This window comes from Eptatretus burgeri, chromosome 6 (assembly GCF_056783735.1).
Source record: "Eptatretus burgeri isolate ZD-2024b chromosome 6, Ebu_testis_v1, whole genome shotgun sequence".
NCBI classification, from domain to species: domain Eukaryota; kingdom Metazoa; phylum Chordata; class Myxini; order Myxiniformes; family Myxinidae; genus Eptatretus; species Eptatretus burgeri.
In genome coordinates, this window is record NC_140966.1 from 106299740 (window position 1) to 106312309 (window position 12570).

The 12570-nt window shown below is 48.8% G+C and overlaps 1 protein-coding gene across 11 annotated transcripts in view; it reads left to right on the plus strand.

The window, feature by feature from the left end:
- The window catches only part of LRIF1 (ligand dependent nuclear receptor interacting factor 1), a 70741-nt gene that overhangs the window by 53718 nt on the left and 4453 nt on the right, over positions 1-12570 (plus strand). Inside the window, exon 6 of one of the 11 annotated variants that reach the window (XM_085886561.1) lies at positions 11483-11768. The exons of 9 other annotated variants lie outside the window; for them this stretch is intronic. In XM_085886561.1, the coding sequence (XP_085742687.1) occupies positions 11483-11740 (258 nt within the window). In that variant the 3' untranslated portion in view covers positions 11741-11768. Of the gene's footprint in view, positions 1-4588; positions 11239-11482; positions 11769-12570 lie in introns of those variants that run through there. One more of the 11 variants, XM_085886563.1, reaches the window with a different exon arrangement.

Sequence of the window (12570 nt, forward strand, 5' to 3'; positions counted from 1 at the left end):
GATCAAAGGAACCATGATATGGCTGTCTGAGGAGAGCCAAAAGAAATACCCAAACTCAACTACTTTGGCAAGGGAAGTATTGATAAATTTTCCATCATCTTATTTTGTCGAATGTGGATTTAGTGTTGTTACCAATTTGCTGCAAGCACAGAGAAATCGACTGGAAATCACGAAACGTGGTGATTTTAGGCTGAAACTGACAAAATTGGTTCCTCGAATCAAACAAATCTGCAGCCAGCGTCAAGGGCAGGGCTCCCATTGAAGTGCGTAGCAATTGAATAAAATTTGCAATAAAGTTTTAATAAAGCCTTTTGAATACATATGTAGTATATACTGTAGTGTCTCCAATCATGGTGGGGCGTATGATTTTTTTGAAAATCAAAGTGGGGCGTGGGTCAAAAAAGGTTGAGAAACACTGAGATAGAGTGTCATGTCAGATTCCTCCAGAAGATTAAGTTGTGTTTGGTTCATCCAGACAGGTGTTTAAACTGAAAAAAAATAATAGTAATAATAATGAGTCACACACACACACACACACACACACACACACACACACACACACACACACACACACACACACACACACACACACACACACACACACACACACACACACACACACACACACACACACACACACACACACACACACACACACACACACACACACACACACACTCATACACATACCACATATACACACACATATACGCAAACACACACAGAGACAGAACGATAATTTTCTCACCTTGGACTCGGGTCATTCAAGATCAAAGGACGTGAGAGAATTTCTTGCCATCCAAGAAAAATATCATTCATTTCTTTCCGAAAGGAATAAATGTCTTCAAGAAAGTCATTCATTTTTATCCACTCGATGTGTAATTCAAATAATTCATTTTCAACATCAGCAATCAACGATGTTCTTATTGGGGCCAACTTGCAAGAAAAAAAACAATAATTATTAGTTGTATAGTGATTTAATTCAGTTTTAAACAACAAATAATGAATTGGGTTGAGATCTCACCTGTCATCTTGTGAAAACGATTGATCCGTAAGGTTGGAGTACTCCTCTGCACAATCCATTCTCTGAATGAAACATGCTCGGCACACAAGTTGGTTTAAATAAGCAACTTGATGACGTAATGGGAGATTACAGAATAATGGTTTTTCCAGGGTGTGTTCCCACATAGGAAATGACTTCGGAATTTTTTTTGGCTTGGTTCGGACGAGGCAGCTTGGCTGACTTCAAAATGCCTCATTTTAACACGAAAATGAAACATCTTGCTTTGAATGATTTTGATAAAACCTACGTTTAAAAGCTGTTTTTTAGCTGAACTTTGTTCTGTTAGTGTTCTGATGATTTCGATATAACCATCAGAGACATCGGCACAGAATATTTCCTCATTTTCACGGCACGACTGTGCTCCTAAAAACACTTCCCCATTTTACAAAACCGAATGAGGGATTTACATTTTACAAAACTAACCCGAACAGCCCTTTCTTTCGTGCTTGAAGAGATAAAATGAATACACTCGATGGAAATGAATGTAATAGGAAAATTAAGTTATTCCCTGAAGTAGAACATGGACAAATATTCATTGGTTCGCTCTTTGAGTGGAATGAAAATATCAAAGGGAAGAAGTGCTTTGATCAGTAAGTCTCAATTTTACATTTGCTTGTATGGGAGGGGGAGAAAATCAGTCTCAATTTTACATTTGCTTCTATGGGGAGGGGGAGGAAATCAGTCTCTTATTTTGGGCTTGTGGGGCTTGAGTCAGAAAGTTTTTCCCTTTCCCCCCCCATTCATTTGAATGGCTGCCTCAGAAACCGTGTGTGTGTGTGTGTGTGTGTGTGTGTGTGTGTGTGTGTGTGTGTGTGTGTGTGTGTGTGTGTGTGTGTGTGTGTGTGTGCGTGCGTGCGCGCGCATATATATATATATATGTATATATTGTTACGGATTTCAGAATCCGGTCTGATGAATGCACCCACACATCCAGGTCCTCAGACAGTTATTTCCTTAAATGCATGTTCAGATTAGCCACATCCCCATGTTTAATGGGATCTTAAATGTGATGCATTGAGAAGGGTAAAGGATAGATCCCCTCTCTTATGGGAAGCTTTTTTTTAGCTGCGTCTCGTGAAGCGAACGCTGGCTCTAAGAGAGCTCCGCGTTCTTCTTGTTCTTCTTCTTGTTCTTCTTCTTGTTCTTCTTCTTCTGGTGAAGACAAAACCTTTCTGACGCGGCTCTTGGACACATTTGCCTTGTTTCTTTATGACAGACACGTTCACACACATTTCTTTCACGAACTCTGAAGCCCTCCCTCGTTTTTCCTCAGCAACATTCTTTCGCGAGCTCTGACGCCTGCCTTATTTGAGAGCGCTCGGATCGTCATGGTAACCATGCGCCAGAGGGGCGGGGTGAGCTTGGGGCGGACGGCACCCCATGGAGACGGCCCGGGGATATAAAAACGAGCGAGAGAAAGCGTGAGGTACGTTCTGAAGATAAAGAGAGACGTTCTGAAGAGAAAGATGTTCTGAGCAGGGAAGCATGGGGAGAGGAAAGGCTAAAGGAGAGAGGAAAAAGCAAAGGCCGAGAGAATCGACCAAGAAGCGGGTGTCTTACCAGCTCCAAAGAGACAATTTGCTCTTCCAGTGCTTCATCAAGTGAGCGTGTGGTGCGCGTCTGGGTGTGAGCATTGCCGCCAACAAGTGAGGCTCGGGTCGATCACCAATAACACCAGGGTCTAAACCCACAACGGACGATCTCGGTGCCCTCCAGATGTCGACTGGCGTTCAAGGCTGCCCCGCGAGAGGGTGCACGGCAAAGCTGGGTGCTGGCGACGGACGTTATATGCACGTACGCATTCTCAGGACGTTTTGGCTTCACGGACGACTTTCTGCTGAGCGAGGCGATTCTCCCCCTCCTCTCCCCCTAAATGATCTGCTGGGTACCCTTGTCTGCGTTTAGCTGTAAGTAAGTCAACCCCCGATAAGGATCTGCTCTTTGTCTCTTTCCTGGCATTTTGATTAATTTTGCAATGAAATTCTTTATTTACCTCAGCAAATAAAAAGTTATTTTTATTTATTTATTTTATAATTAATAAATTATTTGTCCATTTCCAACCTGTCCGTGTTTGTCCTTTCCTTCGATTGGTCTAGCATTGTTCGAACCGAGATAAACTGGGAGGTAATTACCACAGATTTGACCAAAAATATCGTCGGCACGCACCAGCGGTTAAAACGCTCGGCCGCCCTAATTAAAATCTAATCGGATAATATTGGTGCTTTGCCGAGGGCGCGCTCCCCGCTCAGGTAACCACGTGACCTCTACTTAAACGGAATAATTAGACGGCGGACACTGGAACTCGTGGTTGACTAGGTGGCGTTCCTGGTTTTAAAACAACCCACCGTACCATAACGTTAATTGTGAGCGGTGGCCCCAGGTCCGGCTCCACCGAGGACAACCGGGGATTAATCCCCCTGAGTGGCAAGCTGGTGTCTCGGTATCAGTCACCGTAACAACTGGTGTCGGGAGTGGGAGATCTTTCGAACTCCTTGATCAATAAATTGGTGTTAGGTCGTGGACCTGTTGTGCGCTTCACGTACCTTGAAATTCAGAGCGGTTAGACAAAATTGTAGTTAAATTAATTGGGACGAACAATGGCGGACCAACACGGGCAGGTCCCGGTGGGCCATGTAGTATATGTAAATATGGATACGTTATTGACCCAGGACCTGCATGAAGTCACAATGGAGGGTGAAGAGGAAGCAATGGGGGAGATGGAAAATAACCCGCACCCTCGGTCTCTGGCTAATACGGCGGCGATAGCGCAGAACGCTGGGTTATTGCCACCAGTGCAGCCCGAGATTGACATGATGTTGTTCATGAGGCAATTAATGGCACAAATGAAAATGTCGAGCGAAGAAAACAACAGCAGAATGGAAGCGATGAGCAGGAAAATTGACGAAAACGGCAGGAAAATGGACAGGATGAGCGAAGAAAACAACAGCAGAATGGAAGTGACGAACAGAAAAATGGACGTGATGGGTGATGAAATAAAAAAGGGAGATGAGTGAAGCGCTGGACAGAGAAATGGCAGCGGTACGGGAGGAGGTAAGGGAGTGTCGGATCGGTGTCTGGGGAAGAGATGAGGAAGAAGGAGGCCAAACTGATGGGAGAGATTGGAAACATAACGAAGGAGGAAGAAGGACTGACAATCTGACAGAATGAGTTGCAGGAACAAATGGAGAAGAACACGGGCGAAAAACGAATTAAGAGCCGCAGGGAAGGAAACGAGAGATGATTGCAATTAAAAACGAATGTAAAATGGCACACGAGAAACTGACGAAGAGAGTGGAGGAGATGACACAGACGATGGGAACAAAGTAACGGGAAATGGAAACACAAATAGAAACAACAAAGGTGACGTGAGAGGGGGAAATACAAGGGGCGCATCCGGAATTAACGATGGTTAAAGAGGTGGATTAGGTAAAAATCGAGATTATTGAAATTAAAGCAAAACAGGTAGAAACAGGTAGTAGAGTAAAGGAAGAGATTATTGAATGTATGGACGTGTTATATTTGCAGCGTGACAGGTGTGCTCGGAGGACGGGAGGAGGTGAGTATTACGAAGGTGAGTCATGGCAAGACCGGGAGCGTGCATGATGCGATTGGGTGTGTTTCGAGGTTGGGGGGAAGAAAGCACCCGGGGTTTCTTGGAGTGCCCAATGTGTGGAGTGTGAATGTAACTGTAACTGAGAGTGTGCCGAAAGCAAGTGAACCGGAATGTGCGAGAATGGAGTGTGATGGTGAGCGAGAAAATGTAGGACAGGCATCGACTCAGATAGGAGAAGCGGGTAGTTGGACAGATGGGAAACATGAGTCCCCCGTGCACGGTACACTGTGTGGACCCGGAGGATTCACACCAGTGTCGGTCCCATATGGACCGGCATACGGGATTCGAACCCTGGGAGGCCGCGCAGTGCAGCTCGCACCGTATGACGGCAAGAGCGGCCTGAGGGCGTACTTGGTGCAGTTCGATCACGTATGTAGGGGTAATGGTTGGGGCCCGGATGAAGGTGGGATGCACCTTGCAGCAGCACTGCGCGGTGTGGCAGCCGAGGTTATGACCACCCACCCCCCTGGGGGCATTACACTGGCAGGCTTCCGTTCGGCTCTAAACAACCGATTCGGCATCGAACAGCAGAGCGAGCTTGTTAAAACTCAGCTCGCAAACCGAAAAAGGAAACTCCAGGAGTCCATTGGGGAATTGGCTCATGACATTCGCCACGCAGTAGGGATCGCATTTGCGGACATGGCAGCGTCCGCGCAGGAAAGGCGGGCGCTGGACCATTTTGCCCAGGCCCTGTCGTACTCTGACTGTGGGGCTCAGCTGGCCATGTGGTGCCCACCCACCATGAGTCAGGCCGTTGATTCTGCGGCACGCTATGGAGCGGCAAGGCCCCTGACTCGGGGGGGGGGGGGGAAGCGCCACCCGGTAGCGGTGAGACAGGTGGGCCCGACGCACAATGGCTGAAAGGAGCCGCCCCTGAAAGGAGGGAGGACCTGGAAGAAATGGTTCGGGGCATTGTAAACCACCAGTTGGCGAGGTCTGGACCATTGCAGGCGGCTCCAATGATGGCACCCGGTGGGCCACCGATAAATGCTCAAACTCGGAATTTCAGTGAGGGCAATTCAGAGTATCGGAGGCGTACGCCTTACCAGGTAAGGTGTTATAATTGTGGTCTGACAGGTCACCTGTCGCGGGACTGCAGAGCTCCATGCAGGGGTAGACTTTGCTATCCAGGACCACCAATTCCACCCCGCACGGACCGGACGAGCCAGCCCTCAACACCCCCCCCTCCCCCCGCCAGTCTCCGGGAAACTAGTATGTGCTGGCCATATTGGGCCATGTTCGGCTGGGGTAGAGGGAAAAGTGCCCTCATTGATGCGACAGGTCATTTATTGCGGCCAAATTGGCATTGGTCGTTTAACAATTAGGTGTAAAATTTCCGGCGTAGTGGTAGACGCCGTGCTGGACACAGGAGCAAGCGCCATGAGCCCTGTGATCATTAGCCCTGTGATTCTTGATTCGAGCATAGACGGCTGGGGTGATATCCACCGTCTGGAAAATCATAGCCTGCAGCTGGCTACTGGGGCAATGGCTCCCATCATTGGGCATGGTTTTGTGACCCAAAAGTTGGGTTCGTTAAAAAAGAGAGTAGAGGTTTGGGTGGCGGAGGTGTGAGACCCATGTCTAACAGGGTTGGATTTGTTAACCACCAGCGAATGTAAAATCGATCTGGCCCGGGGTATCATGCAGGTGGGCTTTGAAGAGCTGCCACGAGGGGGTGTGAGGACGGACGAGAAGGTGGAGCTTGAGGCTCCCGATCCAGTGACCATTCCCCTGGGTGCCGAGGCGATTGTCCCGGCACGATGGCGGGCTCACCCAACCTGGCGGGAACCCTGTGGTCTGGTCGAGCAGCTGGCGGTGCAATCAATCCCGGGCTTAGTCGTGGGCCGTACCCTTGTAAATACTGACGGGCCTGTGGTGGCCGTCATGGTAATTAATGTTAGCACAGAACCACGCACTATAGGACAGGGCACGAAGGTGGCAGACTGCACCCCAGTTATTAATGTCGCAGAGGTGAGGTACGAAAACATTTGGCCGGATCGACCCCGGTGGGAGTCTCGAGAATGTGATAGGAATTGGCCCGATCCCATTTGCAAGATTGGTAAACCGGAGTCGTGCAGATTTGGAGGAATCTCAACGGGAGGACTTATACAAACTAATTAACCAGCATTTGGGAATCTTCTCTTTGTCTCCCAAGGACATTGGACGTACGGGCCTGGTGAAACATCAGATCCACACCGGTGAGGCCCGGCCTATTCGTCAGCCCGCCCAACGGCTCCCGTTGAGCAAGAGGAACGAAGCTGACAAACAGGTAGAAAAGATGCTGAGTGCAGGTATTATTGAGCCCTCTGAAAGTCCTTGGATGTCACCTGTTGTGTTGGTTAAAAAGGAAGATGGGACCACGCGTTTCTGCGTTGACTATCGCCAGCTAAACAGCGTGACACTCAAAGACGCCTATCCTCTGCCTGGAATTGATGATACCCTCTATGCCGTTGCAGGCTCAAATTGGTTCTCAACTTTGGACCTCAAGAGCGGGTATTGGCAGGTGGAGATGGACAAGACAGGGAAGGAGAAAACGGCATTTTCTCCAGGGAAGGGACTGTATCAGTTCACTGTGGTGCCGTTTGGTTTGTGTAACGCTCCCGCCACCTTTGAACGATTGATGGAGCGTGTACTGGGTGACATGCCATGGCAAATATGCCTGGTCTACCTGGATGGCGTTCTGGTGCACGCTGAAGCATTCCCCCAGGCCACAGCTAATTTGGATCAGGTGTTTGGGCGCCTCAGACAGGCAGGCTTAAAGCTGAGTCCAGAAAAATGTACCTTGTTTGCGAAGGAAGTTGTCTATCTCAGTCACGTGATAGGTCGCGAGGGGGTGAAAACCGACCCGGGTAAAGTCAAGGCAGTAGTGGAGTGGCCTGTACCGAGTCACATCAAGGAGGTGCGGGGTTTTTTGGAACTCTGCTCCTACTACCGGCGCTTTGTGGCAAAATTTGCAGAGATAGCCAGGCCCCTTCACCGGCTTACAGAGAAGGGGACGAGGTTTAATTGGACACGGGAGTGCAATGATGCCTTCCTCAAATTGAAGGGGTGTTTAACATCCGCACCCGTTCTAGCATTCCCCACTGATAACGGGACCTTTACCCTGGACAAGGATGCGAGCCAGGAAGGATTGGGTGCAGTTTTGTCTCAGACGCAGGAGGGCGTGGAAAGAGTGATTGCATATTAGTCGGGCCATGAGAGTAGGCCTGATCGAAATTATTGCGTCACTCGCAAAAGGTTATTGGCTATGCTATCTGCCATGAACCATTTCCACCCGTACTTGTACGGGTGGAAATTTTCGGTTCGAACCGACCATTCCTCCTTGCAATGGCTCTTACAGTTCCAGGAACCCGAGGGTTCAAATTGCAAGGTGGTTGGAAAAGTTGCATCAGTACTATTTCAGTGTGACCCATAGAGCCGGGAAGACCCATGGGAATGCCGATGCATTCTCTCGACACCCTTGTCTGGGAGAAAACTGCAAATTCTGTACGCGACATGAGGACAGGGACCAATTGGCAGACCCCTCCCAAAATATCTTCGTCCGTGCAGCCTGGGTGGCAGGGCAAGTTTTGCCACTAACTGCAGATGAGGAATTTGGAACGTTGCCTTGGAGCACGGCCCAGCGGGAAGATCCAGCATTGGGGCCAGTGTACGAATGGGTCCGGGCAGGTAAGCGACCCAGTGGGGAGGAAGTCACCCCCTTCGGAGCACAGACAAAGGCTTACTGGGCTCAGTGGAAGACCCTAGAATTGAAAGAAAACATCTTGTATTGCAGGTGGGTGGAAATTCCCTCTGAAACAACTTCCTGGCTAATTATAGTCCCACACCAATTTAAAACAACCATTTTACAACAGTTGCATGGTACCCGCCCCGGTGGCCATTTGGGCAGGACAAAAACAACATCTCTGGCCCGCCGGAGGTTTTATTGGGTGAATGTGGGGCGCGATATACAGGACTGGTGTCGAGCATGCGACACCTGCACTGCTAAAAAGAGACCGACACAGAGGATGCAGGCCCCCCTTCAATTTCACCAGGTGGGGGCCCCCCTTCAGCGGGTGGCTATGGACATCTTAGGACCATTCCCCTGCATCCGTCAGGGTAATAAATATATCCTCGTGGTTATGGACTATTTCATCAAGTGGCCGGAGGCTTATGCGCTCCCCAATCAAGAATCTGGGGTTGTGGCACAGGCCTTCTTGGAAGGTTTTGTATGCTGGCACGGGATTTCAGAAGAGCTGCACACCAATCAGGGTCGAAATGTTGAAAGCCAATTATTAAAAGAAGTGTGCAGTCTCTTGTCGATTCAGAAAACAAGAGCAACGCCCTTAAGACCACAATCTGACGGGATGGTGGAAAGGTTCAACAGGACCTTATTACAACAACTGGCCCTTTTTACCACCACTTGTCAGGATGACTGGGACGAACATATCCCGTATTTGTTGATGGCCTACCAAACTAGCCAGCACGGAGTCACTGCATGTAGCCCAGCGTTGCTCATGTATGGGTGGGAGTTGCGTGCTCCCGCTGACCTGCTGTGCGGTCCCTTGCCAGAACGTCCTGATTATCTGCTGAGGGAGGCATATGCCCGTCATTTGGAGGAGGGTATGGAACGGGTCGATGCCTTTGCACGCCGCCAGCTCCATATGGTGGGTGTAAAGATGAAGCGCAGGTACGACCATCGGAGCCAGGCAAGCAAATACACTCCGGGGATGAAGATTTGGTTCTTCAATCGCCGGAGACGAAAGGGCAAATGCCCAAAGCTCACGTCGCCTTGGCAGGGCCCGGGGGTCGTCCTGGTGCAGATCTGTGACGTGGCCATTAAGATCAAAATGCGACCACGGGCTCTCCCTCGGATCGTCCACGCTGACCGATTGAGACCCTACACTGGTGACCAGACACCCTCATGGATTGCACCAGCTTTAGAGGCAGAGGCCAAGTCGAGCACCTCTGCGGACGCGGGGGTGGGGGGGGCTCATGTGGGGAGGAGACTGTGACAGTAAACCCCCATGTGTGGAGCACAGTTATGAAACAGCCCCACACATCCCAGGGCAAAGGAGCACTAGCCTTAGGGGGATGGCATTGTTTGGCCCACATGGGGGTGCCAGCGATGGTAGCCTCTATGTGGGTACGGAAGCAGCGACCATGAGGGAGGGCTAGGATATATTTAGGGACCAAGAGTGACAATAGGGACTGTTTAGGTGGAGACATGAACGAGTAGTGGGGATGTAGATTAGCTATGTAGAGTTAAATGGAACATGCGTCGTGTAAGGGAAGACAAGGGTGCACGAGTTAGTTAGGGGAAATTAGTTCGGTGATGATGTGTCTGTGAGTGGAAATGTGTTTGTGTGTGATAAATGAATTATGAGTGTGAGGGCAGGGCAATGGCCGGTATGAGTGTGAGTAACGGAATGCATGGTGTGAAGGATTGAATGGGGGGAGTGGATCCCACCCAAGGAAACCCGGGGGTTAGTTTAAAGTTAGGTAGAGGGATGAGGTAAATTTATATATGGATGTCGTTATGCGGTTGGTGCTGATTGTGGAAAGTATTTTAAAAAAACATTTTTGTAGGGTGCAGGAGATAATGGACTGACTGGGGGTGTGGCTTGTGAGTGTACTGTTCGGATGAAGCAGGCACCCCGGGCGCTGGGGACTCGTAGGCCAAGTTAGGCCGTAGGTCGGTCCAGAGGGCCATCAGTGTATTCGTGGATGCAGGTACCCGAGGAGAGGGGCATGGTGTGCCAGTGTAGTGTTCAATGGGACCAGGTTCCTGAGCAGCAGGACCCGGGGTGCCAAAACGCCAAGTGGGCATCGAGGGGGGAGTGCCAGTGAGGGCATCCCCCATGTTAGGGTGAGGAGCAGGCAAGCTCAGAGGCAGCTTCAGAGACCCAGGGATGCTCATGGTGAGTATGCAGGTGGGCAGACCTGCTAGTGAAGCCACAATACCCAGCCACGAAATTGTGCGATGGCACAGAAAGAAAATTTGGTGGGCAAGGCCCAAAATTGTGAGAGCACCAACACGTAGGCGATGGGAATTTGGGTTTTTAGAACCCCATAGTTTAACAAAGGCCTTTTGGCAGGGTATAACCCTGGGGGAAGTTCAAAAGTGTAACAATATTAGCGTAGTTAGGATTGATGTAGACCCTTTTGCACCATCCACTGTTGGGATGATCGCCGGCTGCTGGACTTGCCCTTCTATCGGACTCGATAACGAGACTTGTCACGATGTAAGTGTAAGATTGCATGTAGTTCGGCTCTTCCTTTCCAAGGAACCTTGGGGGGGATTGGGTACGAATTTGGCAATGGGGATAGTGGGATATAGGAGACGAGACGTAGCGACAAATTGTAAAAAGAGAGGGGGCTTGGGTAGTGTATATGGGAAACACAGATGGGTGCGGACGAATAGGGCCAACCTCGAGCTCTCTCTCCCGGCACCACCGCCACTGCCCCAGGTATGTGCACACCAGGGACCGGCTGACCATGTTGGTCGGACTTGGTGTTTGGCATTACCTGGATTACCTTTTTTTTTTTTTTTTTTTTTTTTTTTTTTCTTTTCGTGCTGTTTCGCTGTCTCGGCACTGCCCCAGGACCATCACCTGTTCTGCATCGGGGCGTCGCTCACCTCACTTTACCGTTTGCTCCATGGCCTGTGTTCCACCCACACCTGTACTGTGGAGTGCTACTCGCTGCAGCCTAATATCAGGTGACACCGTTCCAGTTATCATGGTGGTTTTGTTTGTTTTATTTTGTTGAACTGCATTTACTGTAGCAGCATGCCACCACACTTATGGACTGCCCCTTTGTTACAGCCCCTTTCTACCAGCTTCATGCCAGCTCATTCCAGTCTTATACCAGCTCATTCCAGCTTTATGCCAGGCTCAAGCCAGTTTTCTTCACTTGTTCTGCCATGTATCACCATGGCCATGAACTGCACAAACGCAGCTCTGTGGAGGAAGTGGCTGTTCTTGTTGCTGCTTCTTGACCATTTTTGTTTGGAAGGCCACAACGTTTATGGCCTGTATGCCGGTCACTGGCCTGCCGGTTTATTTTGTGAGGTGTGCTGGTGAAGAGCATGAAGGTGGCAAGAATCGGCAGGTGTTCTTCCCCCTCCACAATTTTTTCTTTTGAATTTCTCCAGGTCCTGGGTCAGAAATTGTATATAGTTGTAGAGTTGTGTCAATTACCAAAGCCCACCTGTTATGTGTTGTAGTTTCAAAAATTCCGGCAATTTTGGTGTAGCATAAGGTTGTCTGTGTGAGTCAGTTAGGTAGTTCCCAACGCATCAGGTGGGACATATCTAGTTTAAATTGTCGCACACACTGAAAGGTGGAGTTAAAACGTACGAGGTAGGGGGTAACTTCACCTGCATGTCTGGTAAGCGTATGTAAGTGGTTACCACCCCTATTTTAGGGCATACCCTGACTTGAGTGGCATTTTTGAAAGTCACAAAGACTACTACTGGTCATGAAATTTGGTTCATTGCACAGACAGTGTTCCATAGGACCTTAAATATATATAAGTTCATAGGTCTATGATGTATATTACTGAATCTACAAGATTTTAATTGAATATACATGCCCAGTTTTGGCATTTTTTCTTGTTTCACCTTAAAATATGACATATATTAGACAATGCAAAAATACAACATATAAAACATTCTCTATGAAATTTCTCATCTAATCAAAAGGTTATCACCCACCATCTGAGAAAATTAGCATTTGTGTCGGTCAGTGGTGGTTTCGCATGATATATGCACATTCTGGCATATTTTTATTTTTTCTTGTTTTATTGCCCTTTTAGAGCCTGGGACTATGAAATCCCTTAACAGAATGACTAGTTTATCAATAACTCATATTTACGTGTCTTAAATTATTCAACTTATTACCAATAATTAATC